Here is a 27,776-nt window from a genome sequence, read left to right as displayed (position 1 = left end):
ATGCAGAAATTGATGGATGGAGGGACTTTGAAAAATTCAGAAAATGAGCCACGGAGAGGTTAATCCTTTTGATATGTTGAAGTGGTCAGAACATGAATTTTGGTGGCAATTGATCACCGTTTTGGATAAGCAATGAAAGTACAATGATTTCCAATGGAGAGTTTGTAATCGGTCCCTTTAGTGACTGCAGTACCTTGGAGAGAGCGGAGGGGCGGGGGCGTGGCCATATTCCACATTAAAGGTAGGCGTTCTTCACTTATTTCCCAATTTTTACAAAAGGGAAAAAAAAGAAAATTTAATTCATTAAATATTTCAAACTTTAAGTACGCGACTAAATACAAATACTTGATTCCAGTACTGAATGAGATTCGAGCGGGAAAATGAAGAAAAAGCAGGAACAGCAGGGATATGTCCAGTCCAGGTGATGGCGGTAATGCACCTTTAGGCATCCATAAACTAAACGAAGAAGCCCTTGATCTTTTAGCGCGACGCATCCGTTGCTCAGATGTTTCTGTTTAAATTACTGTTCCAACGATCCAACGAAGGACGTCACATTCATTTTGTACGCCACCACCGGCCACATTTCCACATGTCGTCAGCCAGACTGTAAGTGTTGCACGGACTGTCACGTGCTGCTTATTTTACCTTGTTAGCTGGGTTAACGACGTCACCGTTCGTTTTTATCACTGCTGGTTTAACAACTCAATTAAATGTTGGCTTGCGCAACATATCGTTTTCTACAGATTTCCTGCGTTGGTAACATGGCACATGGAGGAAAAACAAATGTAGACTAAATAATTGCATAAATTAATGAAAAGTAATTTAAAATAAAATCTATTAGTTGAAAGATACGAGACAAAATTTACCCCCCAAAAATGTCAAGTTAAATTGGTAACGTAACGTGAACCGCAATTGCTCATTTTTAGCACCCTCTGTCGGTGAAGAATTAAGATTGCAATCAGTTGACAACAGCCCAGTTACTTGTATGATGCAAGTGCGGGAGTAAGGTGCATAAAAAGGCGACAATGTCTGTCCTATGATTGATGCTTTCGCAAACAAGAAACGACACTATAAGTAATAATTCTGTTGCAATGGCGATATTCTAGTACTACATCTGAAAAAAAAAATCTAATTAATGGGCAGTGGTCATCACACTGTGCATGATTCCTCCCTTGTTTGGCTTTCTTCTGGTTTTCACGATAGTTTTGTCACTGAAAAAAAAATGCTATTAATATTACCAGCCTAAACATAACCCTCATAGCATGGTTATTTGCCAGTTTCAGGGTTTTCTTGTAGCTTTGCTTATAGCTACGCCAGCAAGACACACATTGCATCTTAGAAATGAAGCAATTGAATGTTCTACTTGTTGAAATGTGGAAAATTCCTCACCAATGCGGAGTGAATCCAACTCCATCACACCAGCATTATGCTCAAATATGGGGTCAATTATTGCTTCTCGACCCAATTCTTGCACGATTTACAGCAACATAACTCTGGGTGACAAGTTGACGGTCACGCATAATTGCATAAATGATAAAAAGCAATTCCTTAAAATAAATTATATTTTACATACACTAACAGTTATTTTTTAACAATGTCTCGAATTAAATTTTACTGCAATTTCTTGTTACAGTTCTTATGTTTTCACACACGAGCAAAATATTGGCAAGTTTTGGGAAAATTATGATTGATGTCTGAGCGGGTACCATGTCATTATTGTCTTTATTGCTATGTTTTGTATGATTGCACTCTTCTGAAATTCCTTAGTGTTTAATTTGAATCCCATTCGAAAATAAGTTGCCTGATCGTTCATCTTTGATTTAAAGAATGGTGAACACCGGTAACGCATCTTTTTATCAACATATCGAAGTCTGCCTTGCAATTCAATAACATAGATCATGTTGGACTGGTTTACATTGATGCTGGCTACACATTGACCCAATATGTTTAAATTATCAATTGACTGAATTGAGTTAAATGCTGAAATATTTTCCACTCAGTGTTCCCAATATCGTTATTGTTTTTTTTTTATTCAGATTTGAATGTTATTTTCAATAAAGTTTATTAGTTTTTTGCTCATGCATGTCATCTCTAGTCGGTGCTGATCATAATAGGTCAACATGGATCATGGCAGTGTCGGCGAGGACGAAGCAATGCATTCGTTTCCGTGGAAGCACTTTGGATTTTGAACAAAAGGAGATCTTAACAAGACGGTTGCAATTTATAGCCTTTGCAAATGGAGCTGAAACAAAGCATTTTACATACAGTTTCACATAAAATAACAATAATTCAACAACAAAGACAGTGAATTTAAAACCGAATTTAATGATACTAACACATATCAGGAAAACATTATCTTAAATTGAACTCTAAAATGCAGTAGGAGCCAGTGAAGAGAGGCCAGGATTGGGGTTCTATGCTCCCTCTTCCGAGCACCATTTAGAATGCGATCAGCAGCATTCTTCACCAACTGGAGACACTTGAGGGAGGACTTGCTGACTCCAAAATAAAGTGCATTAAAATAATCTCGCAGAGATGCAACAGAGTCTTGAATTACTGTTTCTAAGTGCTGTTGGGAAAGAAAGGGCTTCACCTTAGCCTGCTGCCTAAGATGAATGAAGCTCAATCTTAACACAGCACTGATTTGTCGGTCCAATTATCAAAATCGCCATTATGCAGTTGTCTCGTTCCAAAGAGTGATATTGCTTGGTGCCGAATCATTAAGCTTTATCATCAATACGTACAGTATTTGTCAAACGTATTGTTGCACATCTAGTAAAAATGTTATGCAAGGGTGTGTAAACTTATGAGCACAATTGAATTTGCTTGTGCTGTGATATTTGTTAAATCAATTTTTCTACTGTAATATTTTACACTTCCAAGAACACCTGGGAAAATGACAACCATCAAGTTGGGGAGCAGCATGGGGCCGTCACAGCTGGCCCGCTATGCAGTGAGAACCTTGGACATAGAACCTGGTAAATAACACACAACAAGTTTGACTGTCATTCACAGCCAACAGTGACTTAAATGTAATCATTTGTTGTCTCATATTAAAGTGGAAAAGGCCGACTTTGATCCAGATAAACTTTGCCAGTGTCCATTCGATAAAAGTCACCAGATCCGGGCTTGTCGCCTCTCTTATCACCTTTTGAAATGCCAGAAGGTGAGTTGTCTGTTTAGTAAAGCCACATATCAATCTTGATTTGTCGTTTCACCGATAAATAGACATTGCTCAATATGTATCCGATGAATTGACCTTTTTTTTTGCTGCAAGGAAATTCAGTTTTGCTAGTGCTTTTTTTTTTCTTTGAGTGCTGCTGTGACAGCAATGAGTTGTCTTTTGAAGTTGGCTTCAATTTTAAAGCCGAAACAGTCATGTATGGGCTTAGTACGCCACTTAATTTCACTGAGCCTCAAGTCCGATAGTTCGACTAGATTCGTGTTCAATGCACACCTAAGAAAAACAGCATGATAGAAACCTACGCTTACAATTCGGATGCATCAGTATGAAGTATTAGTGATAGACCGATTATCAGCCATGTCGAATATTATTTGGAATTTTGGCTGAAATGCGATCAATTACATACTGAGTTATTTTGATAGCTGCAACGCAACTCTGCTGTGAGTGTTTCTGGCATTGGCCCATCCCCAAACCCATCTGATTGGTTGCTCGCTTTAGACTGTCAAGAGCTGGAGTTTTTATTAAAAAAAAAAAAAATCTGATATAAATATTATCAGTTTCAAATATTGGTTATCAGCCTCCTTCACTAATAATCAGATTAGCCCAGAAAAAAAGGTATCGCTTTATCACTACTGTTTATACTCGGGCAGGCAGGGACTGCGACTGCAATGCTCCATGCATTTTTTTCTTTTTTAATTTGCTCGAGTGCAACTCAGTTGTTTTGAAAATGTGTTTCATTTTGAGTTCAAGTCAGAGGGTGTCCCTTTGGCGGATATTGACTAGGACACAACGTGGAGTTTACTCCGCGTTTTCTGACCTATTGTGGTCGCTATTTTTACACAACGAAAAAAGCAACAGCGACAAGCTGCCAACAATGGAGATCATGCCTGCTACCAGAAAGGTACCTAGCGACAAATGTTCAATCGCAATTCATTTTTATGACCTTTATGTGTATGTGACGTTTACTTTTGCATTTACAGAATTTTTGCAGAAGTGATCATTTCAGAATGTGAACACTGGTCAAATTTAGAAAGTGTTGCATGTTATTTGTTTCCTAATTTTCGTAAGAAATCCTTTGAGCAATATTTTCACATATTTGAATATTAATTTTAACATGGCAGGATGATTAAAGGTAATTTGAGAATTTTTTTTTTCCGGCAGTGCGTATCAAACTGTTAGCCCTTAGCACTAATCAATAGCCAAGAAGTAGTTCTGTTATAAGAAGTTTATTGACCAATGGAAATCAGTGCAATGAGGAAGAAAAAGACCACATCCAGAATGGCTCAATGATTATTTATTATTATTATCATTTACAATTTAATGGTCTGCTAACATGAAACCTTTTTATTTTTCTATAAATCAGCAGTGGTTCAAATCAAGTGAAGAACTAAAATATGCCTTTCTTGTATTTAGTAATCAAGAAAATTAAAATTTGTGATCTTTTTCATCAAGTACTGATAAGCTTGTTGGAATTTATCTTTATATCAATGTTAGAATTTAACTTTAACCCAATGTAAACTCAAATAAGTAATCTGACTCCAATTTGCGACCTTACCCAACTCCCACACATCCAACAATATGCGCGCTCGTTCTGCAATAGAAAGGTATCAGGAAGCCGGCATTTTCACACACGAAGTGGATTTATTCCCAATACAGATTTCCTACATGGCACCTGGATCTCGAATCCCTCTCAATACAAGTCTACACCTCTCTTGCCACCAGCGAATGTGTTCTACCCCCGAGTTGCCCAGTACTGATTCATACTATACAACATGCAAAATGGCACAGACAAAGGCATCCTGGCATGATTCTATTGGCTATGTGTATTGCAGTTAACTTTAGCTCGCTCTCATTGGTCTTTCTCCTCCCGCCGAATCCCGTGGCTCCTCCTGCGTGCGATTCCCCGATGGCCGCTCCTTCCCGGAGTCATCTCGTCTCGCTCAGCACCTTGTTTCTAAAACATTCCATTCTTGCACAACCCCCGCAACCAGTTTCGCGCCACCAGTCACACTCTCAGCATTTTACAATATCACATTTTCATACATTGGATGCACCAACATCTAATGAACTATGTTAAGCTCAAACTCTTATATTCCTTTAATAGTCAAAAGTATGAAATCCTTTAAGTGTAACTGAAGTTTAGACCATGCTAATGACCAGACACTCAGAGGAATGCAGGAAGATTAGATCACAGCTGCACCACAGGAGGTGTGAACGAGACCCCTCTGAAACAATGGACTTCCATGCCAGGATCACAAAAGTGGCTCCGAGCAGTATAACCTTTGTTCAGTTTTAAATTGACTGCCATTTACATTATCCTTTAATCCCTCTCATGACCTCAGACATCTGAGGTCATCACTTGAACACCTTATTTCATTGCTGCACACGAGCTCGACATCACTTGCCATAAAACTAAAACACATCAAACAATTAGTAAAAGAATAAGAATCAGTAGAAAATTTCCTTCCCTCCTTATGGCCTCAGGTCCCCGAGGCCATCTTTCCATACTCACATCCTGGACTCCCGGAGTGCCACGGCTACCTCCGCCTCCTGGGGGTCCTTTTGAGGGATCATCATGTACTGACCACCCGGAGGGAGTGGCCCCAACGTGCGTTCTATTGTCTTAACAGTTAATGATCTGATACATGGAATACAGCAACATCCACATAACACCATAATAGCGGCAAACACAGCGATAGAAATCAGTACTGATGCAATCAGGCTTTTATATTTACCAAAGATGTTGAACCAGTCAGAATACCAACTGGTGTCCACACCTGAGTGCTCCTTCATTTTGTTACTTAGCGTGCGCAGACCCTCCAATGCCTTGGTAAGGCGACCGTCAGGAGATGTATTGTTGGGAATCAGAGTACAACACTGATCCCCAAAATACCACACACCCCTCCTCTTTCGGCTAACAACATATCTAAGCTTATTCTGTTCTGGAATGCCATAAGAGACGTGGCAGCCAATTGCTCATGCACTGCCTGGAGTGCTGAGGTGGTAAAATTCGCCAATCGTTGGACATTATAGTGGGCATAATTAATCCGGTCCACATTTTTGTTTACTGTAACGAACAGGAAAAGGCTCTCCCATCCTGCCGCAATTTGATCCACCAATTTATACTCGTCAGGGATCCCTCTTGGAACTCCAATTGCATCTATATACGTGGGATCTCCTGCATTCAACCATTCTTGCATGTCCCTTCTCTTCCTGTTAAGGAAGGGGATTCTTCCCCATTGTCCAACACCTTCCCACTCCATTTTGGCCAGATCTAAGGCTGTCACACTAACTGGCATGATCAGCGTTACCAGGGCGCACTTACCTGAGGCATTGGTGGGAAGCCTATCGTACAGCACTTTCTCTCCACACCACAGCCAAACATCATCACGAGCGAGAGGGATTCCTACTGGCAAAGACACATTTTCATTACACCATGACTCCTGGAGATTTCCAATCCCAGGACCAGTCCCATTTAACTTTTAGGCAGGTGAACTTTTGTTTTGCAACTTGGGTGTCAAAAATAGGCTCTTTCTTTTTTATTCCCACATCATTCCATGGGTGTGTCCAATTAAAATTGTACCCAAGTGTTCACCTGTGTCGGTTGTTTACATTTCAGATTTAGCAGTAGTTGTTGTGTCTGTGTCAGCGTCTTACCATCATCTCGCTCTGCTCCATACCATACCATTCCATTACATGCTCCTTTCGCTCCATCACTTCTGTCATCCCGCATCCTATGTTCAAACGCAAACATCGTCCACACAAAGCACACGCCAGCAGGTAAAATAGTCAATAAGTTAAACATTTGCATCGTCATCGTCTTTGTTCAGACTCGAAAGTGTCTGACTTTGATCCAATTCATGCCATCTACACATTCCCTCTCTTGACCTGCCCGTCCGGGCGGTCAACCTCTAAGCTCAACCATGGCGAGCACAAATACAGGGGCCGGGCGCAACTGTGAGTTATGGTACCACTTCTGTCCCGTAGTTCCCAATTGGATGGCGTGTCAGGTTCTAGCCAGAACTCTAAACTGTCCTTATCAGCGAGATCGAGTCCACCTCCGGGAAAGCACCCGGAGGTTGATGTACGGAGCGATGTCCGACTCCAGTGATGCTGAGTTCACTGAGTTCAAACATCTAACTGTGTTCCGAGATAACAAATTAAGCCTCGAGCTAACGCTCCAATTTTGACTGTTAATTGACAAATTTTAAAGCAACACAAATGAAATAGTAACCATTTATGCTTAAAATAAAAAATCCCAAAACTATAATAACGCAGATACCGAATTAAACCTCTATTTTTTATTTTTATTTATTTATTTATTTTTTTATGGGAAGAAAAGGTGCTCTACAAGACATAGACAGCTCCAAGACCGCTGCAGTCTTCACCTCCTATCGTCTCATGATTGGCTCAATCCACCTACAGGCTGTGCCCACACTGATTCTGTCAACTGGGGGAGGGGGTAGAGACAGTAAAAACATCGCGGAGCTGTGGAGCCGAGCCCCAACTCAGTCGGGCCCTGGGTCCACAACACCTCTAGCAGAGACACACACAGAACTACCATTTCCGAGCGACCCCTCCCTGGAAATTTTGAAATTTAGTAATGTTCCCAAAACCAAAGAATTTGTAGTCGGTGCTGATATATGATCTCCCGATTGTGCAACAACTATGGGGTCCAGACCTCTAGTATGATGACGCTCATCAATATTCAATGCGATTTGTGGCTCGGCGAAAGTAAACAATTCATACCATTTCCGCTGCTCAGGGACAAGGCACGCGTGCGAGGCAACGCCAGTAGACATAACAAATATATAATTCTAACGCAAGATGCACTCATGACTAAATTTGGATGAGTGCATTTTTGATAAACCAAATCATGTTTGTGATCACATGTACAATGTGATATGTCAATTGGTGAATTGAAAGGGTGGCGGTTGCTAAACCACTCAGACCAGAGCAAGAACAGGGAATACCCACCGCGGGAGGATGGGAACCAGGTTTCAGAGCTGCCCTCAAATGTTTCAGTTCAGTTTAGCCACTGGGAAGGAAGAGAGCACGACATATGCTCCCTCCAACGGATGTGCACAGTCAAGTTCAGTCCCATCCGGGAATGCCACTCGAATTCCAGTGTTCGTTCAGTCAATGGCAGTGACTCAGGCACTCTTGAGAGTCCACATGGCTCAGTGGGGGTCGCGGAAGGAGCTCATAGCTCGCCCCAATATCCAGCACCATCGAAAACTTGTCCATCCACCGTCCCCGGACTGCTAGGACCTGCTAGTCCTCGAATGCTGAAGCTCCGCTGCCCCCTGTCATGGAATGGGGTACGAGCGGGTTTGTGTCAAGTGCGTTGGGAGTGGGTAACGGTGGCGCCCCCTGCGCTGGTGGAGCTCTTTGTGACAGATATGGCACCGGAGGATGGCACATTCCAGAAAGTGGCTCGGCATGGACAGCTCATCACCCAGTGACCCCACACCCCGCAGCAAGTGCACACCCCACTCACAACCCCCGTCAGTAACCACCCGTACCTCTGTTACTGCAATCCCAACCTCGTTGACTGGCCTGCTATGGACAGCAGCCAGTCTGCTGTGGCGCTGCGTCACCCGAACCTTGCCCAGAAGCAGCAGAAGTGGAAGGAGCAGCTGCCTCCTTTTTTCTTATCTCTCTTGGCCTTCTAAACCTGCAAGTACAACAATTTTAGTCACGCTCCTTAATCCAATCCCATATATTCCTTTTCTGATGTCGTGCAAAATTAGGTACAAAATGTGTTCTACTTAGGCCGATTAGCATTATTTCATTCATGGACTATTTCGCCTGATGTCTGCCACTGGAAGGTGCACGCCCTTGTGGACGGCCAACTGGAACAGCTGTGTAATGTCGACATTATTGGATGGGTCACTGCCGGAAGTCTCACTCCATTCATGTCTCGCCCTGGCCACATAGACCAGGCCTGTCTCCCTTTTCCCCACCTGAAAGACACAGCAACATCGACCCCAACGGGCCAGAAATATCTGATGCACGGCACAGCCAATCTCACCTGAGGTGTCCCCATTTAGCTGGTGACCATCATGCTGGTCAGCAGATCTGGCCTCGGCCTCAAGTGAGGATAGTTCCTCTGAAATAAATTTTGTCCCGCCTGTAACTCTGTATAAACCTCTTAGTCTGGTGTCTCCTTTGTAGGAGATTTCAACCAACGTGACCTCTTTACAACGTGTGACCTCTTTACAACATGTCGAATAAACCAATGTTGACCTTTCTGCTATCTTTACAGCTGTGAGAGCTGTTACTAACCCCTCCTTCCCCCTTGGGTAATTACAAATGTCTTATCTTCAAACTTCTTACAAGCACCCAGTATCCTGGCTTTACTAGATTACTGCCCCTGCTGGGAGACGGAAAGAGCTTTGTCACTCTAAATCTGCGCCTGTCTTTTGTTTTCCTAACATTTTTCACATATGGTCAACTAAAGTTGCCTCAACATCTATTTCCCATTTGTTCTTAAATTTGAGGTATTCTATAAGTTCTTCCAAACAGTGTTTTACAATGTCTTAGTCCTAAATACAATGAAATACGTTACAATGGAAAATATCAGAATAAAATTTCATACATCCAACATGAGACACGTGCTTGTGACCACTTCAGGGTCATTTTTGTCTGAAATATCTCCTCTACAACAACTTACCCTTGCGTTAAGTGAGTAATTTTCCATAAAAACAGTGCCACTAATTCGACATTAACTTCAAGTATCACTGCTGTGGTGCTGTATTATATGGAAAAGTCTGGACAATCCAAGAAAATTTTGCCCTATCCTGGACTGGGTGTGTGTTATCTAGTCGCGCATCCAATGTGAATATGTCTTATATCTCCCTCCTTGTTGAGGAGAACCTCTGGGATGGTAGTGGTGAGGCGCTATTTGAAGCAGTCTCTGGCCTTCTGGTCACACTGGTCACATGTCACCTCAAACCTGTGGACAGAACTGGACGAGTGGCACTTGCCAGTGAGAATGAGAAGGGGTAAATTATCTTCCTTCCAAAACTTTCAGTTTTGCATAAATTTTGTGTAATAACGTCAATCAATCATTCACTTGATGCTTGAATTTAATTACTCCAATCCATCTCCAAAAACAATTTCAAAATCAATACTCGGGAGTGCAATAGGGATTCAGGTTGATCAGGCCTGTCCACCCATCGCATCCTAAGTACTGTAAGGGCTTGCCGGTGACCTCAAACAATTTTCTGTCCTGAGGCCCGTCCCTACAACATCCACTCAAACCACATATGCATACAAACACTTTTCTTTCACACTGTCATTCACCAAACGATACTTTCCAATTCCACACAGAGACCCCTCCCTTGGCGCGTCCGCCTTGATTTCACTGAGATTTGTGCTGGCAGATCCATAATTTTGCCTTAATTTAGCCAGCGTATGCCAAAATTTACAACTGTGGGTCTCTGGATTTTCCCATTCACTCCCCGTGAAGTTGTTTCTCCTCTCCTGGACGCAGCTGACGAAACTGCACCTGTGACATCAAACAGCTCATAGATGCGAATGTTAGCAGTCTGGTATTTATGGAATGATGTCATATCCTCTAAAATTGTCATGTCAGCGTTCGCGTCGTACAGTCAAACAAAAACATCTGTCTTCCACCTTTGTCACATTTAATACACATCAGTTAATAAATCATCTACAAAACTATTTAGTCCAACTTTAAATTTGGTAAACCAATCTCCAATGGCTAGATATTCCCCTTTCCAAAGATTTTCTTTCAACATGTTCATAGAATACTTCACTTAAAACTTATCCCAAAACCATAATCCCTTTGCTTAAAATTTAAATTTTAATAAGATTGTCGCCGCCCTGCTGTTCCTCAGGCATCCCCTGCATGTTTCAGTGTTTAACTTGTGTTCTAATTCCCTGCTAATTTGTATTTATTGTTAGGTTGAATACATATATTTTATCCCGTACCATACTACACTAGCACTGTAAAAAAACTGCTCCACAGTGCGACCCATGCTCGACCACATTAGAACACCTCAAGTAGAGGCAGATGCCTGAAGATTAGATCGTCAGCAACATCGAGGGGGGTGCCGAGACACACCTCTGAAACAAAAAGACTGTGACCTTCTTTCGAGAGCACCAAAAGGCATATCTTCCTTTTCAATCAGTTAACGACTGCCATTGATGCCTGTTTTTCCTCTTGTGTCTGAAATGTTTACATGTTCCTGCTGGTGCTTCCCCCCCCCGGGGCCAGCACGGGCGTCTCCACACTCCCCTGCTGTTCTCCTTGCACCCTCTCTCTCATTATTCACAGCCTGTTCGATCAATTGTATGGTCGCTGGTGTCATCTGTGAATCGTTATCTTTTGCATCTCAAACCATTCTGCTCCCCCCCCATTAATGGCGCCGTCGGATCGGGCGGCGGCTCAAACACATACTGTTGCGAGTCTGGCAACTGTGGATGAATGCCTCTCAGACATTCCGTCTTTTCTTCCGCTTTTTCAATCACTTCATCCTCTTTCTCTGACTTCCTCCCCCTACTTGGGAACGAGCATCTAACTTCAAAGAGCTGTTAACTCTTTGTTAGAGCACACTCATGATTTTACGATTACACCTATACTCATTGCCTTCTGTAAAATCTTTCTCACTCTTATTTTTTTCCTTTAATTTTCCAAATTCACTGTAGCCTTACCAAAGCCACTCAAACAATCAAGGTATCAAATCACAAACTACAAAGTCAGGAACCACCTATGCTCTTGCAAAGTTTTCTCATGCTCTCAAAAGCTTCATTCAATTATGATTTCTTAACACCAATCTTTTTTCTTTGTGTCATTTCCATCTGTGCATTTCATTCCAGTTACTAATTACAGTTACCTTAATAGAAAGACCATCAACTAAAGTATGAAACATAAAATATTTATTTCTTCAATTCCTCCTTACAGCAGACCCTAATTCTTATCCTTTTCATTTGTTCAAGTCACACCTTCTTCAATACTGCCTGTTTAATCATCCTCCTTTCAATGGAACATTAATTGTTCCTTTCTCTTTTCTTATTGAACTTCCAATCTCTACACTGACACAATTTCTTCTCTTTTCTCTAGCTTTCTTTCTTTCTCTTTTCTTATTTCATCCCTACTTCATGTTTTTCTTCTCTTTTTTTATGTTTCATTTTTATGAATTTATCCTTAATCTCCGTGCCACACCCGAGACCACTATCACACTTACTCTCCTTCGCCATCTTGAAATCCACTCGTGTGTGTCCCAACCACTTCTTACGCAGAACAATTTTAGCCTTCACATTCACACAGCTTCCACACAGACACGTAAATCCCAGATTTTAAACCGTGTCCCGATACGTAAATCCCAGATTTTATACCGTATCTTAACCACGAATAGTTCCAAACTATTCTAGTAGGTAAATCCCAGATTTTACACTACTATCGTCCACACTTTTACACTTATTTATTTATATATTTATTTATTTATTTAACCATATCATATCTTAACCACGAATAGTTCCAAACTATTCTAGTAGGTAAATCCCAGATTTTACACTACTATCGTCCACACTTTTACACTTATTTTTTTTTACATTTTAACGCCGTTCCACTCCGCCTTCCTCTTATAATTTAGCGTTGCCAATATGCAGAATTTGAAAAGGATCTGCTTACCTTATGTCACTGTGGGCCCAAGAGGAAGGCCGGTCGGATGTGCGGCTCCTTCATTCTTTATCAGGTCGTCACCTGGTGTGGACGTGGGCCCCAGGCCCGAGTCTCAGACTCTTGTGGTTTTTCCTGAAGCCCCAGGCTTCCTTTGAGCCCCAGGCTCTTGAAGCCCCAGGCTTCTCTTCTTTTCTTAGAGTCCCAGACTCTCTTTGAAGTCCCAGACTTCTATTACCTCTCATGCATCACGTCGGGGTCACCATAAATTGTTGGAATTTATCTTTATATCAATGTTAGAATTTAACTTTAACCCAATGTAAACTCAAATAAGTAATCTGACTCCAATTTGCGACCTTACCCAACTCCCACACATCCAACAATATGCGCGCTCGTTCTGCAATAGAAAGGTATCAGGAAGCCGGCATTTTCACACACGAAGTGGATTTATTCCCAATACAGATTTCCTACATGGCACCTGGATCTCGAATCCCTCTCAATACAAGTCTACACCTCTCTTGCCACCAGCGAATGTGTTCTACCCCCGAGTTGCCCAGTACTGATTCATACTATACAACATGCAAAATGGCACAGACAAAGGCATCCTGGCATGATTCTATTGGCTATGTGTATTGCAGTTAACTTTAGCTCGCTCTCATTGGTCTTTCTCCTCCCGCCGAATCCCGTGGCTCCTCCTGCGTGCGATTCCCCGATGGCCGCTCCTTCCCGGAGTCATCTCGTCTCGCTCAGCACCTTGTTTCTAAAACATTCCATTCTTGCACAACCCCCGCAACCAGTTTCGCGCCACCAGTCACACTCTCAGCATTTTACAATATCACATTTTCATACATTGGATGCACCAACATCTAATGAACTATGTTAAGCTCAAACTCTTATATTCCTTTAATAGTCAAAAGTATGAAATCCTTTAAGTGTAACTGAAGTTTAGACCATGCTAATGACCAGACACTCAGAGGAATGCAGGAAGATTAGATCACAGCTGCACCACAGGAGGTGTGAACGAGACCCCTCTGAAACAATGGACTTCCATGCCAGGATCACAAAAGTGGCTCCGAGCAGTATAACCTTTGTTCAGTTTTAAATTGACTGCCATTTACATTATCCTTTAAGCTGAAAATCACATGATCAGCCCCAATTTCCAATCAGAACGGGACAACCCTCGACACAACCACTGCGGTGCATGTAGGAGCCAAACTGAAACTACTGTATTGATTTTATTGCACCAGTATCGATTAAATATTAATGACTTGGTATCGATATTTGAATAGATCCGCCCACCACCACTACTTGGTAACGTGTTACAGGCATCAGTGGTGGCATGTGTTAGAAAATCGATTTCTTTTGGTTTTTACATTTTAATAGAGCATTGTAATTACATTTTAAATAATTCCAACCATTTTACCCCACCAGTTGATTAACTGCGATATATCTGTTACTAATACAGAACCATCCGCAACTGGCCAAGGAACTCAAAACCTGCCCCTTCAACGCCTGCCACCTTGTCCCGAAGCATGAGCTGGCCCACCACACTGAAACGTGCCCCAACAGGATTTCTGTGGGCGTAAAGACTGGTAAGATGACAACTTTGTGTGTTTTGATGTGTGGCTTTTGAGCTAATGTCAGTTCTGCTGGCAGGTGGCGCTGAAGGGAAATGGGAGCTTCCGGTCAGATCCCAGTTCACCGCAGCCATGACTGAAGACTGGGATCAGGGTAAGAATGAAAATGCTTCTAATTTTTCATTGACACGCGTGTAACATACAGTTGTACTCTGATTGCATATACAGCTTCCAACTTGAGAGTTTTTCCGAGTTACGATAATGCCTTGCCATAAAAGCGACAAGTCTAAGAAGTGTTTTTGTCTGTACTTTGAAAATGAAAAATTGGAGATACTAGTGCCGTATGGTGGCAGTGCACTCGAATCATTTCACAACAAGGAAGGTCTAAACATCCTCAGCCAGCCAAGGCTTCTCCTAGCGCTGTGGTTCTTTATCTTTTCCCTTGGGGCCCCTAACTTTCCCCGTATAAAGTGGCCCGGGGACCTTTTAGATACATTTTGCGTTGACCTTTATTGTGTTCAATAACTAAACTAAATCCAATTAAAGTTTGCAAAACTATCATCACATAACATGATGAATGATATAATTTAATCAAACACACGCCTTGAAACCCAACAAATGTTTCACACTCAAGACATTTCTAGAAAAGTAGAAACAAGTGGATACTCAATGAGGCTGATAAAGTACGTTCAAATCAAAAGAAATGGTGGTGTTCCACACAAACAAATAAATTTCTATTAATAAATATTCAACGCCTTTGCCTTATTTATTAGAGATGGGTAATTCAAAAATCAATAAAAAACATAATCAGCGATCCTTCACAAACGCATCGATGAGCATCTTTTTCATTTTTATGATATTTTGCAGGTCAAGTTCCCAAGCTAAAGACTTGCGTCAGCAGTACTCGCTGTCTCGCGGTGGCATCAGTTAGGAAAAGTCAAATTCATTTGTATCAAAATTATTTTAATGATTCAATTAATTGATCGAAAAACAAAGTCAATGTAAAGCACATACTAGAGAACTAGAATGGAACATCATTTAGTGTGCGTGCACATAATTAAAAATTTTTTTTTTGGTCTTCCCTAGCGTTGCAGAAGGCAGGGTTGCTCTGACTCAGTCATATCCTTTATCCCAGGCATCACCAAATGGCGGACCGGACCCATGACCGCTCTACGATGATTTTTTTTTTTGGGCGCATTCGCATTCGCAAACGTTGCCGCTGCAATTCTAGTATATACGGAAAAGGCGTCACTGATTTGAGCCAATCAAATCTTTTGTTTACGATCCACTGCCAATTGCGCAGCAGACCGGAAGAGAGTGCTGCTGACAGTATGCCTTGCTAAAAAGTTAGCAAGGTCAATGCGTGTTGTTTTAAATGAATGGATGGAGAAATTTAGTTTCGTTCTGGCTGCAGCCGATTCAAAACCAGTGTGCATCATATGCTCCGAAACCGTTGCAACATTGCGAAGCGCCACTACGAAACAAAGCACCGCCCTTTTGTGCAAAGTTATCCCCAGAAGTTTGAGGTGAGCGCATGCAAAAACATCGAACTTCGAGTGCAGTATAACAAATGTTTACATTTTCGTTTACAGCCCAGCGGTGTGCAAACGAATGTTCACTAAAAGTATCATGGATTTTGGGGAAACATGAAAAAAACGTTCAAGTGATGGGGAAGTTGTGAAGGAGTGCTTAAATACGGTTGCACAAACATTATTTAAAGGAAAACACAAAGGCCAGATGTGTGAAATAATCTACCAAATCCCAGTGGCCCTGATTTTGTTGCAACCCAGAATTAAGTCACTGGCAGGGCAGTCACAAACTCGTTTTTCTCATTAAGAGATGTTAAAAAAATATTCAAAAGAAAATGTGGTGTCAAAGCTCATTTTGAATTAGTTTTCACAGCAATTTTTATTGATTTTGTACTGAACATGTTGACCTGGTTTACTTGGATAATTAGGCTTTCCGTTGTTCTTTAGGCTGATAACTCTTTGATTTAAGAAAAAAAAAAAGGTAAAAGATGTTAACTCAATGCTTAGGACTTGATATATTTCTGCAGGAGATATTTTGCTGTTTTTTTCTGGAAGTGGCAGACTTAAGTTCCTGGAGCCACATTTTCTTGAATGTGAAATAAACGCCTTATATTTGTTTGACTGGCAAACGTGTTTAATGGGAACATTGCTAAATATTTAGTATATGTGCGCTCTGTTGACAATGACTAAATATTGAAACTATATAAAAATGTGAACATAGGCTAGACATTACGCTTTGGTTCGGACCTTTTAATTGGAAGAAATTTTAGTCGTGGCCCTTTGTGACTTTTAATTGAATACCTCTGCTTTATCCTCTACAAAGCAAGATTGATCTTAGTGTCATACTGGTGAGCTGAGGAGAGTTGGTGTCTAAATGAGCAGTCTATCCATCTCCGTTCCCCAGGTGGAGCACAATGGCTATGCAATTGATGCTGTGTGACAAAAACCTTAGGTTAGGAACGTGGTATCTGAAGTGGCCCTTTGATTTTGAAATGGGAACTTTGAGCTGTGTCAAATGTTTCCTGTCAGCATAAAAGATTGATACATTTCCATTCTCAAGTAACTTGGTTTTACTTTGAGAGTGAATGTTTTGCTTTTCTGCCCACATTCTGCTATTTCACTCACATTCACTTGATCCCGTTTGTTCTGCAGAGGTGGACGAAGCAGCCGCTCCATTTATTTGGGGCGAAACTACATTGCCCTCTGCCTTCCAGGGGTAAGTCATTCACAAGGATGGCTGTGGGCAAATCGGGATTTTCATTTGTCATTGTCGTTGGCCCCTCTCCAACAGATCAGAAGCTCAGGCCTCCAACATCTTGAGTGCCAATTTCCGTGGACCTGCACATCTCCCGTGGTAGTTTGAAATGTTTTATTGGTTGCTGTTGAGACCAGTTTGTGGACTTTTCACTTTGCACCTTTGATTTCAATTGTTGGATGTCTTTTAAGCATTTGCTTTTAAAATGTTCTGTTGTTTGCCTTCCTCTGACAATATTTTTTTTGGTCATGATTGTTTCACATAAAACATCTTGCATGGCATTTGTGATGGCGAAATGCGTAACAGTGTCTGTAAGAGGACTTCATGTGTGGAAAAAAAGTTAAGTATCACATAATGTTAGAAGTTTGACTGCCAGATTAGGCAAAACAAAATGAAGCAATTCCGTCCGGTTGAGGTCACTGGTGGAGCCCTTTGTTGCCATGTGTGTCTTCTTTTTTTAGTCTTAAATATTTTTCAGCACTTGGCTTGATTTACATTATAGGAGTGCAATGTACTTAGGTTGTGAGTAACTTGAATAAGACACAAAAGGGACTCTGCCAGTGACCTTAGGTAGAAGTAATAACTTTTTTTTCCCGAATGCAGAAGTCAAATTCATCACGTTTTAACGTGAACTTGTTTCTGGTATGGCACCATGGCAGCATTAGGCCTCCTGAATGTAGAGCTCAACTGAAAGGAATCCAAGTTGTCACTGAATGACCACTAGAGGGCAACTTTTGCCTTGTTGTTGGTGATTCAATGGTTACTCCTGGATTGCTTCAACAGAAAGCAAGGCGAATTCATAATGCAACAATTAGCGTTCGCTCAGGCACAGTCTTGGTGAGGATGAAATGATTTAATCACGTTTAATAAGATTGTCTTGAATTAGTTTAATGTAAATCAATTAACAGGTAAAAACATGAACAAATGTACCTCAAAATGAGCAGGATGCCAATTCTAAAACATATACTACTTCTACTGTACACTTGAATGCCACGTGGATGCAATTTGAGATCATTTCAACAGAACCCAAACACGGATTGTGGTGGACTGTTTGCCTCTAAAGAATAATCTGCTGCTTCCTATCCAATTCTTCCAAGATTGATCTTCCCTCCATGTCGCTCTCCGGCCATATGACGACTGGGCACGGCCCTTCACGACCCTCACTTGCTAACCAGGAGGTCTCGGATTCAACTGCTAGATAAAAAAACGGTCAAAAATGATCAAACATTTTCCACAGATGCAATCGTTTTTAGAAGTGCCACTTGGATTTTTACCTTCATCGCTGGCTGAGTATAAATCGTCGCACGCACTGAAAGAAAAGAGAAACTAAATTAATTCAACAAAGCAAAAAAAAAAAAAAATCATTACATCTTGGTTCTGTACTCCAGTGGTGCTCTGTAGAGAGTTTGTCATGATCACATTTGTAACTCTAAACACTTGTTTCAAATCTTGACCCATTGAAATACAAGGAATCGACAAAAGTAAAAAATCAACAGCAATATAATTTATAAAAACTTTCATCCATCCATCCATCCATCTTCTGTACCGCTTCTCCTCACGAAGGTCGCAGGGGGTGCTGGAGCCTATCCCAGCGATCTTCGGGCAGTAGGCGGGGGACACCCTGAACTGGTTGCCAGCCAATTGCAGGGCACACAGACGAACAACCATCCGCGCTCACACTCATACCTAGGGGCAATTTAGAGTATCCCATCAACCTGCCACGCATGTTTTTAAATGTGGGAGGAAACCCACGCAAGCATGGGGAGAACATGCAAACGCCTAACAGGAAGGCGCCCGATGCTGTCTCTCACTGTAAGGCCATCGTGCCGCCAAAACTTTTATTCATCCATATTTTTTTAACTGCTTGTAGAAAATGTAATTGTGCCCCTTGGCCATCTGCGGCCAGTATAATAGATGAAATTATATACATTTCATTTTTCGCCAACAAGCTCAGTTGAGAGAAGGAGAGATCAGGAAACTGAAACTAGTTTATTTTTTTTATCTATTCATTATGGAGAAATTAGGAAATAAGTGACGACTTGAGAAACGCCTACTTTTAAAGAAAGAATATGGCCACGCCCCCCTCAGCTCTCCATGTTCCTGCAAGAGACTGATTACAAATTCTCTATTGGAAATCATTGTACTTTCGTTGCTTATGAAGTCCTAAAATTGTGTCAATTGGCACCAAAATTCATGTGGCCATCCCTACCTATGACCACTTCAACATATCAAAAGGCTTAACCTCTCCGTGGCTGATTTATATCAGAAAGAGGAACTGTGGAAGTGAGCAGAGGATATGTTGTTTGGGAGCTGCACAATGCTTCTTTGCTGATCACGGTGAAGACGCACGGTATAAAAGCACCAGTCGGGATATTTACGGAGACTGGTGTGGGAATGAGTAGACGTGCATTTATTTGGATGAGGATTGGATCCAGCTTTTCAATTGTAGGCGACGTAACTACAACACGCCTTCTTATTCTTTGGAACGTAACCGCTCTGGGCTACACGTCCGACACTCAATATAAAGTTCCAATGCGGCCACACTTGGCTGTGGAGTTGTCCTCCTCGATGGAACACATTGTTCGATCCCGAAGTGGCCCCGACTAATACGCTCATGCTGCAACCGCAATGCTGACAGCTTCATGAATTGGCTGCAAGCAGTGGTGCACATTAACGTGCATGAGTGGCAACAGCCAGGCATCCCCGGCACCAAGTCGGCGGGTAATAAGCTAATTTTGTTGCGCTAACATCATCTGTTTAGCGACCAAAAGCGAATTGTTGCCCTGAGCAGTGCTGTTGATTTTAACACCGTCAAAGTACATACTGTTGTTACCCGTGGGGGGTCGGAGGTGTAAACGTCCATGGCTGGCTGCCTCCTCACACTTTACAAAAGATTAGTGTAGCTAAATGTCCGAAATATAACCAGTCGGTGTTTGTGTGCACATTCATGTCCTTGTCCGCTTCCACCTGTTTAAGTGGAGATTCGATCGGCAAGGTATTTTTGATTTTGTGGAGGTGATCACGAGCTCACGTTTGATGTCAATAAATCCGAACTATTGTGCAGAACGCCTTTATACTTTGACAGGTTGAAGTGGACAAGAGTAGTAATGTGCATTTGCATTTTGGTGGCGATCGGTCGCCGTTTTCGTCAACTGAAGTGACAATTCGAGCTATATTACCTCGCTCGCCTCCCTACATTGACGTTGACGTTGAGCGCCAGTCGTCGTTCGTCTTTGTGTGCCCTCTGATTGGCTGGCAACCAGTTCGGGGTGTACCCCAACTACTGACCGGAGACGGCTGGGATAAGCTCCAGCATGCCCGCAACCCTTGAGAGTGAAAGCGGCTAAGATAATGGATGGATTCAATTCACCTCAAACCTTTTTCTCCACGTGATCAAGAGAATTGTAACTAACTGGACTTTTAATTATTTTGATGTTTTTCTTTAATGATTACAGAAGAGTTTGATGGTGGACTTCAATTGGGCGTGGTATTAAACAGCTTGAAACCTTTTTGTTTTTTTGGAAGCATTGTTCATAGGTAGCTGCCATACCACTGCATGTTGAGAGTTGAGTTCACCATACAAGCTCTCAAAATTTGCAAAGCAGTAAATGGATCCAGCGATGGCTCACATCTTAAAAAAACGATTGTATTAGGAAGGCATTGTATAACCTACATGTGATCTTCGTTTGACTTTTTCCAAACTTCCTCAAAGAACATCCTCGTTGATCGATAGGTGTCATCTTGGTGGAAGAGACTGTTAGATACCAATTCTACTGGTACCAGGAATTTTACTCATCCTTTCATGGACCCATTTTCAATTTTGCCACTCAGCACAATGCACATGCATTCAAAAATTCCAGAAGGATAAATGAACTTGTCAAGGTATGTGGTGCATTTTCAGTAATTCCACCCCAAAAGCCAATTATCTCAAACTTTTTTCAGTAGTCTATGCAGTAGACACTGCTCACCATCTGCTTGCATTGATATTCTTGAATGACAGCTGGCAGATGGAGAAGTTCAGAGGTGATTTTTTTTGCAAAGGGGAACGCAGAGGCTGAAAACGACACCTGCCCTTTGCCTGTTATGACTGTCCTCTCTCACCACTAGACGACTGTCATTTTCAGAGGTGTGTCCTCTGGTTTCATTACTCAGTTAATCCTTTCATGCAGGCATAAGTAAAACATTTCAAGCTACACACAGTAACAAACTCCATAGGCACGATCGAACCATTAGCATCAACATAGCGGTGTTATAACCCCTTAGAGGGTAAGTCAAGTCAAAAATGTTCTTTGTAATTATGTTTTATGTGGCCCCATTTGTCTAAATATGGTATTTTGATTAATATTGTGTTTATTGAAAATGAGTTAAGCATCAAAATCCACCAGTTTTTATCTATCTCAAGGGTGGCTATTTTGCTGCTTACTATTAGCTAGGGGCTTATCTCATGTCTCTTAGGCTAGGTTGACACTGCAGGTCTTAATGCTCACTTCGGATTTTTGGATGAAATCTGACTTTGTGTGTGCGCAGACGTTCACATTACATTATAAATGCGACCTCGGTCTGTTTGACATATGCGTCCCCAAAGTGACCTGTATGCACAGATGAAGAGATGTTGTCACCCATGACGTAGTGTTTTTGGAACTAAATGAGGTCCGGCGTGTTGCCGGCGCATTTCTACAGGGGAGTGATTCGGTAGAAATGCAGTATTTATGGGAAATGAGTCATGGCTTTTCAATCTCATTTCATGGAGATGTCACTAAAGATGACGTCACATCATTGCCGTGCATAAAAAAAATGAACCAATCCAACGTGGCTGAATAACTACTATCGTCGTAAATGTGCCGTTTATTCATGTTTGTTGTGGGATTAAATTCAAGTCAAATATGAAGTCAGTACTATTACTCCAAACAACCAGCTCCCAGTACTCTCCTTCCGCCCACGCCGAGCGCATTTTGGGCTTTGTATGATGTCAATAACGCATGTGTGAGACCTGGTCATTCACACCAATATATATTTATTCACTCAAGGACCACATGAACGTGGACCAGGTCAGATTTGAAAAAATTGGAATTGAGGTCAGATTTAAACAAACAAAAAAAAAAACGGAATTGAGCCGTTGAGATTGAGACTGGGATAAAAAAAAAAGGCTGATTCGGATCGCATATGGGCAAAAAAATTTATCTCGATTGCATCTGTTATCTCTTGATTGAGTTTGAATGAATTATATATTTTGCTTGGTATCTGTTCTATTTGGGACAATACTTGATACCCAAAAGACTTGATTACACTGGGTCATGGTTGTTAGACTGAACAGTGCATTTGACACGCGTAAACTATGTGACGTCATCTTTAGAAGACATCATCAAATGACATCGAGGAGCGATCGTCTCATTACCTCTAAAACATTTGTACCTCCTCCTGCCTCGCTCCTTTGTCCAACTCCTCCTTCCTAGATGGAATTTTTGGTGGGAGGTGCTTCTTTGTAAACAGAGGAACGAGGACCTACAAACGTTCAACTCAAGAAATGAGATGAGCCCCGAAAATGACATCACAATGCCTAAAGACTCAGCTTGCGAACATAAGATACCTGAGCCCTTAAGCCAAGGGTCACCAACTCCAGCTCTTGAGGGCACATACCCTGCATGTTTTCCACCTCTCGCTGCTGCAACAAACCTGATTCAAATGATTAGCTCATCAGCAAGCATTCAGAAGCCTGATAACAATACCTCAAAATGCCCTCAAGGACCGGAGTTGGTGACCCATGCAGGCTTTGGCACTGTGGTGTCATTTTCTGATCAATAATGGGTATTTGAAGAAAGGCGGTGCAGCAACACATGAAGACAGCATGTAACCGTATTCATATGTTCTTTTGCGTCTGCAAAGAATGAATTACATTACTACTATACTGCCACTAGGTTACTAAGGCGGAATTGCCAGTATGAGCTGCTGTTGTTCTAAAGTTTAGTATGATAAAGTGCAGTTGTTGAACAGTCAGCAGCCCAGTGCCGGAAAAATCTTGTAACTTTTCAAGGACAATATTGTTTTGGAAAATATTCGGATCCTCATAATGTTTCATTGTCAAAGCGCACATCTGTCTGATTGTGCTCCTGCCGTATCTCCCACTTCTTTCTTAGCCCCCAGGTTGTAAAACACGGCACAGTTTTTAATAATTTACAATGCCATTGGGAGCCATTACATTTATACATTTTATATCTCTCTCTCTCTCTCTCTCTCTCTCTCTCTATATATATATATATATATATATATATATATATATATATATATATATATATATATTCTAGCGTGGCGGCCTCACAATGGCGGAGGTTGTGGGTTCGATTCTGGCTCCGGCCTTCCAGTAAGGAGTTTGCATGTTCTCCCTGTGCCTGCGCGGGTTTCCTCTGGGTAGTCCGGTTTCCTCTCACATTCAAAAACATGCGTGGCAGGTTGATGGACACTCTAAATTGCCCCTAGGTATGAGTGTGAGCACGGATGGTTATTTGTCTCTGTGTGCCCTGCGATTGGCTGGCAACCAATTCAGGGTATCCCCCGCCTACTCTACGAAGATAGCTGGGATCGGCTCCAGCACCCCCGCGACCCTAGTGAGGAGAAGTGGCTAAGATAATGGATGTATACATTTGAGAGGGGAAGATGCAATAACTTTTTTTGCTGTCATTTTACATACATTTGAATGAACTTGTTAGTACTGAAAATGTGCCATATGCTTCAAAGTAGAACAATTCGGTTTGATTCAATGTACTCTCATCTTTTGAATCTAAAGTATTTTTTCCAGTTCAAACCATTTTTCTTGTACCCGTAATATTCATACAGTATATATGTTTTGCACACTCTGCCCCGCATCTAAAATCCACTTCCGCTATGTTGTTTTGACATCAGATAATAGAATTTGATTTGATTTAATTTGAGTGCATTTATATAACACTTAATATTAATCATACATTTGAAACGCCATATTCAATTTCTGGTATGTATTTCAAACATATCAGAGTGCAGACCACACTGGCGCGTTGACACAGCGTGTCATTCAACAGAAAGGTTTTCAGTTTTAGTTAAAACAACATACTTCAACATCCCTCACTGTACCCTGCACTATGCAGTATATATTGTATATTTACATCCAGTATTTTGTGTGTTGTTGGTTTATGAGGTTGGTTTATTTCAATTCAAACAGGACTTAGGCTGTGGCTGATGACAAGTTCACAAGAACGTAAGAGCGGATAAAAATATAAATTGAGAAACGTGATGGTGTCTCTTCTCTGTATGACTGCGTTATACCACCCCCCCTGTTGCCCAGGTGGGCTCACCAGAAGGAGCAGCACAGAGTATTGAATATTGACGCATTAAATTATGATGCACAGAGTTTATTTCTTTTGATTTTTTTAAATTATGTCATGTTTTGATGAAATACAAAATTACAATGTGTGATTTTGATTACAATTTTTATTTATATTTGAGGCCGAAATGGTTTAACTGTATTTGAATTCATTTCATTGACAGCAATTGTATGCCAATTGGCTCAGAGTCATAGCGTGGCTCTCAGTCTGAGATGGCTTATTTACCTGTAGTCTTTGGGGGCTCTCATGATCCCTTTCACTTCTTGCTGCGCAGCAACTGTGTCTTGTGATTCCTCTTCATAGGACAGAAGCAGAGACACAGCGTAGTTCATATGGGAGTTATTGTCCCAGTGATCCCCCTCATCGGTTTCATAGCGCACAACGAACTCAATACGAGATCCGTGGGTGACGTAAGGGGCCGCAAAAGACAGCTTGAAGGAGAACTTGTCCGTGTCCCCGTCGTGGGATCCTTGGACATACTCTGCGGGGTGATCGAAGTATGTCAGCCAGTTGTCCATGGTGGACCTGATGTAGACCGCTTTGTGGAAGGACACGTTAAGCACCCGCACGAGGCCACTGAAGGCGAGGGGCTCATCCTCCACGGGAGCGACGTGTTCGATGCACACTTTGTGCGCGCGAACGGCCTCCAGCAAGGCGCCTCCGCCGGGGGGCTTAAACTCCGGGTGCACATGGAACACCGGCTCTCGCTCATTCGAACAATACTTCGCCCGCTCTTCGTCCCACCTCGCCGAGTCCTCTTCGTCGTCCGAGTCGAAAGTGACAAATTCGCGGACGTCCACCAGCTCTCCGCCCGTCGTGTCGGCGAACGACACTCGCTTTCCGGGGGACAGCGCCGCTTGGATGCGCAGGTACTCGGCGGTCTCGTCGTGGATGGACGCGCCTCGCCTCCTGGGCACCGGGGAGCATCTTGGGATCAGGCGCACGTTCTCGCTTCCCTCATCGTCGTCTTCGTCGTCATCATCGTCATCCTCCAAATGTCCTTCTGCCTCATCAGGTGACCTGGCAGTTTTGATGGGAGCGAAAAGACTCTCTTGACCCGGTATGGTTAAAAAAGACATTTCTGCTCATACGAGGTACCCCGAGAAGAATAACACGAGGATCAGCGACAGCACTGGCGACGCATTATGCACACTCTCTTTGGTTAACGTGCGCCGTTAAATGTCACGCATGGGAAACTTGTCCTGCCAGACCTTGTGATCGTCTAAAACATCATACCTTGGCCGTTGCCGGGGTCTAATTTTAGCCTTGACCTACCGGATCTCCATGCTCTCAAACTGTCTTGCAGTTGGTATGATCCCCCACTGCACACCCCACGCTCCCTTCACAGGTTGCGTTTGATTTAGGCTGGCTCGACGCCGACAAATGTAAATGTGATCTTACGGGCTGCAATCCCGGGAGACATAAAATCAATTACTGCACTCCAAATATCATCACAGCTAATTAATATCAGCAATATTTTATGGGAGTGCGTGTATATATTTTCCGTGATAGTTATTTCCTCGCAGTGTGTCTGCACAGTAATCGGTGGCAGACTAATCCAAATATCGGTCATTTCGATACCAATAATTATGGATATTAACAGAATTGTACTACGTGGATTTATCAAGTGCGTGCAACTAATTTGTTTAGTTATTTGTTTTCTGACATTTTATTTGGCTCTGTTTTGTTTAAAAAGGCTCTTGTTTCAATGTCGGTCTATTGATGACAATGTGATAAAAACGTACGCAGTAAGAAGCAATGTCAACTACAGTTAAAATTGTGATTGTTTAAGATTTGGGGGTCTTATGAGTTGGATATTGTTTGCAGGAACATCAGTGATAGAGGACCATGAATTAGGGAGAAGATAACAGCGACAGATTTATAGAAGTAAGATATTCCCCATCCATGGCCTTATTTAAGAATTTTTAATGCTGTCAATTACCAGAACGATTTGAGGGGAATGTGTTGTCTTGTGCAAGCCTTAAAAAAACCATGCTCTGCTGTTCAAAAATGGTCACTCTAACAATGTATGGTTTCCGTTTTTGTCATGATCTCATTTAAAATTGATCATTACTCAAAACATGCTTTGATATCATACAAATCAAGTAAAATAGTTGCTTAAACAACACTGTGTAATGTGTATATTTATATTAGTACTAGAATACAACAGAATACAATGGATAATTCTTCTTGTCCACTGAGGTGGAAAATTGTCTTTTGCTCACCAACACAGAAGACAGACAGCTATAAAATATAGATATGACGTACATAAAACCGATGGCAGACACAATAAAAATGGAAATAAGGTAGGAATAAAAATAAATGTAAATCATCGACACTTAAATATAAATTTCTCTTTTGCATGCACTGCTATACTTTAATCATAGTAACAATATATTTTTTGACCGATATGTTACATATCAATATGAAGGTTGTATGAGTTAAACCAAAGTGATATAATGCTGTTTTTAATGATTCAATTTGACAAAATAAAGGTGATTTCTATTATATTTTGATACAGTAAAAAATGCTTTCAAAAAAACACATTAATTAAAAAGTTACTCCAAATAAGCACAATAGAAACCCATTGTATTGGTTTTATTTAAAAACCAATTTAGCTCTACTTATTCCAAAATGTAAAAAAAGAAAAACAATGTTGATATCAGAACAGGCTCGTCATATTCCATCTTAAACAAAGTATTCTTTTTCAAAAATATCAGCTGGGCTACTTGGTCTGGCAGCAAGACACTTCTCTGCGTGCTCTGAATGGGCCTCATTTACTAATTGCACTTATGTGAGCATGAGATTTCTGATCAATTTTTTAATAAATAAAATAGCAACAGCGTTCTGGTCTATCCCACTATGATGCACGGCAGCTGCCGCTGTTGATTCTTCAATATTTGTTGCTCTTTGTTATTATTATTTAGTATTGCCCAAATTCCAATAAGGTTTTAGTCGTAAAGGGAAAAAAAATAATTATAATAGCTGAAGTTTAGTTTTAGAAATGTGATCAAGTGGATCACAATCATTGTTGATAAGACAAAATTAAATACACAATTGCAACGTAATTATCTCAAAGCAATCTCAAGGAGCAATCGTGGATGAATTATCCACCAGAATGATGAAAAAGTATCGGCATATTCCAAAACCAAATTTGGCCGTATCGCACACCACTACGCAGTTCTGAGCACGTAAACACACCCTTGAATCCGATTGGTCAAGACCTT

The 27,776-nt window shown here is 41.5% G+C and overlaps 2 protein-coding genes across 2 annotated transcripts; one reads left to right on the top strand and one right to left on the bottom strand.

Moving 5' to 3' along the window:
• The first annotated feature begins 341 nt into the window (after positions 1-341).
• On the top strand, positions 342-17,475 carry gtsf1 (gametocyte specific factor 1). Its single transcript, XM_088290997.1, has 7 exons — positions 342-606; positions 2,884-2,978; positions 3,060-3,166; positions 14,299-14,425; positions 14,490-14,564; positions 17,092-17,155; positions 17,231-17,475. The coding sequence occupies exons 1-7, from the start codon at positions 506-508 to the stop codon at positions 17,295-17,297; spliced, it is 636 nt and encodes a 211-aa protein (XP_088147123.1). The 5' UTR covers positions 342-505; the 3' UTR covers positions 17,298-17,475.
• LOC148340605 (protein phosphatase 1 regulatory subunit 3A) lies at positions 16,553-25,927 on the bottom strand. Its single transcript, XM_088290996.1, has 3 exons — positions 24,775-25,927; positions 18,469-18,503; positions 16,553-18,388 (listed from the first exon to the last, which is right to left on the bottom strand). The coding sequence occupies exons 1-3, from the start codon at positions 25,626-25,628 to the stop codon at positions 18,252-18,254; spliced, it is 1,026 nt and encodes a 341-aa protein (XP_088147122.1). The 5' UTR covers positions 25,629-25,927; the 3' UTR covers positions 16,553-18,251.
• Between the last annotated feature and the right edge of the window lie 1,849 nt (positions 25,928-27,776).

The sequence above is a fragment of the Idiotropiscis lumnitzeri genome, chromosome 3 (assembly GCF_059441095.1).
Source record: "Idiotropiscis lumnitzeri isolate Australia: NSW breed Sydney's pygmy pipehorse chromosome 3, RoL_Ilum_1.0, whole genome shotgun sequence".
NCBI lineage: Eukaryota > Metazoa > Chordata > Actinopteri > Syngnathiformes > Syngnathidae > Idiotropiscis > Idiotropiscis lumnitzeri.
Note: the sequence above shows the minus strand (reverse complement) of the source record. Positions and strands in the feature narration are given on the sequence as shown.

Coding starts and splice junctions, on each gene's coding strand:
- gtsf1 (XM_088290997.1), top strand. CDS start 506: ATGTTTCTGTTTAAATTACTGTTCCAACGATCCAACGAAGGACGTCAC. Junction 607..2,883: donor CACATGTCGTCAGCCAGACT/GTAAGTGTTGCA, acceptor TACACTTCCAAG/AACACCTGGGAAAATGACAA. Junction 3,167..14,298: donor ACCTTTTGAAATGCCAGAAG/GTGAGTTGTCTG, acceptor TTACTAATACAG/AACCATCCGCAACTGGCCAA.
- LOC148340605 (XM_088290996.1), bottom strand. CDS start 25,628: ATGTCTTTTTTAACCATACCGGGTCAAGAGAGTCTTTTCGCTCCCATC. Junction 18,504..24,774: donor AGAGCCCCCAAAGACTACAG/GTAAATAAGCCA, acceptor CTTTTCTTTCAG/TGCGTGCGACGATTTATACT. Junction 18,389..18,468: donor ATACTCAGCCAGCGATGAAG/GTAAAAATCCAA, acceptor TTTTTTATCTAG/CAGTTGAATCCGAGACCTCC.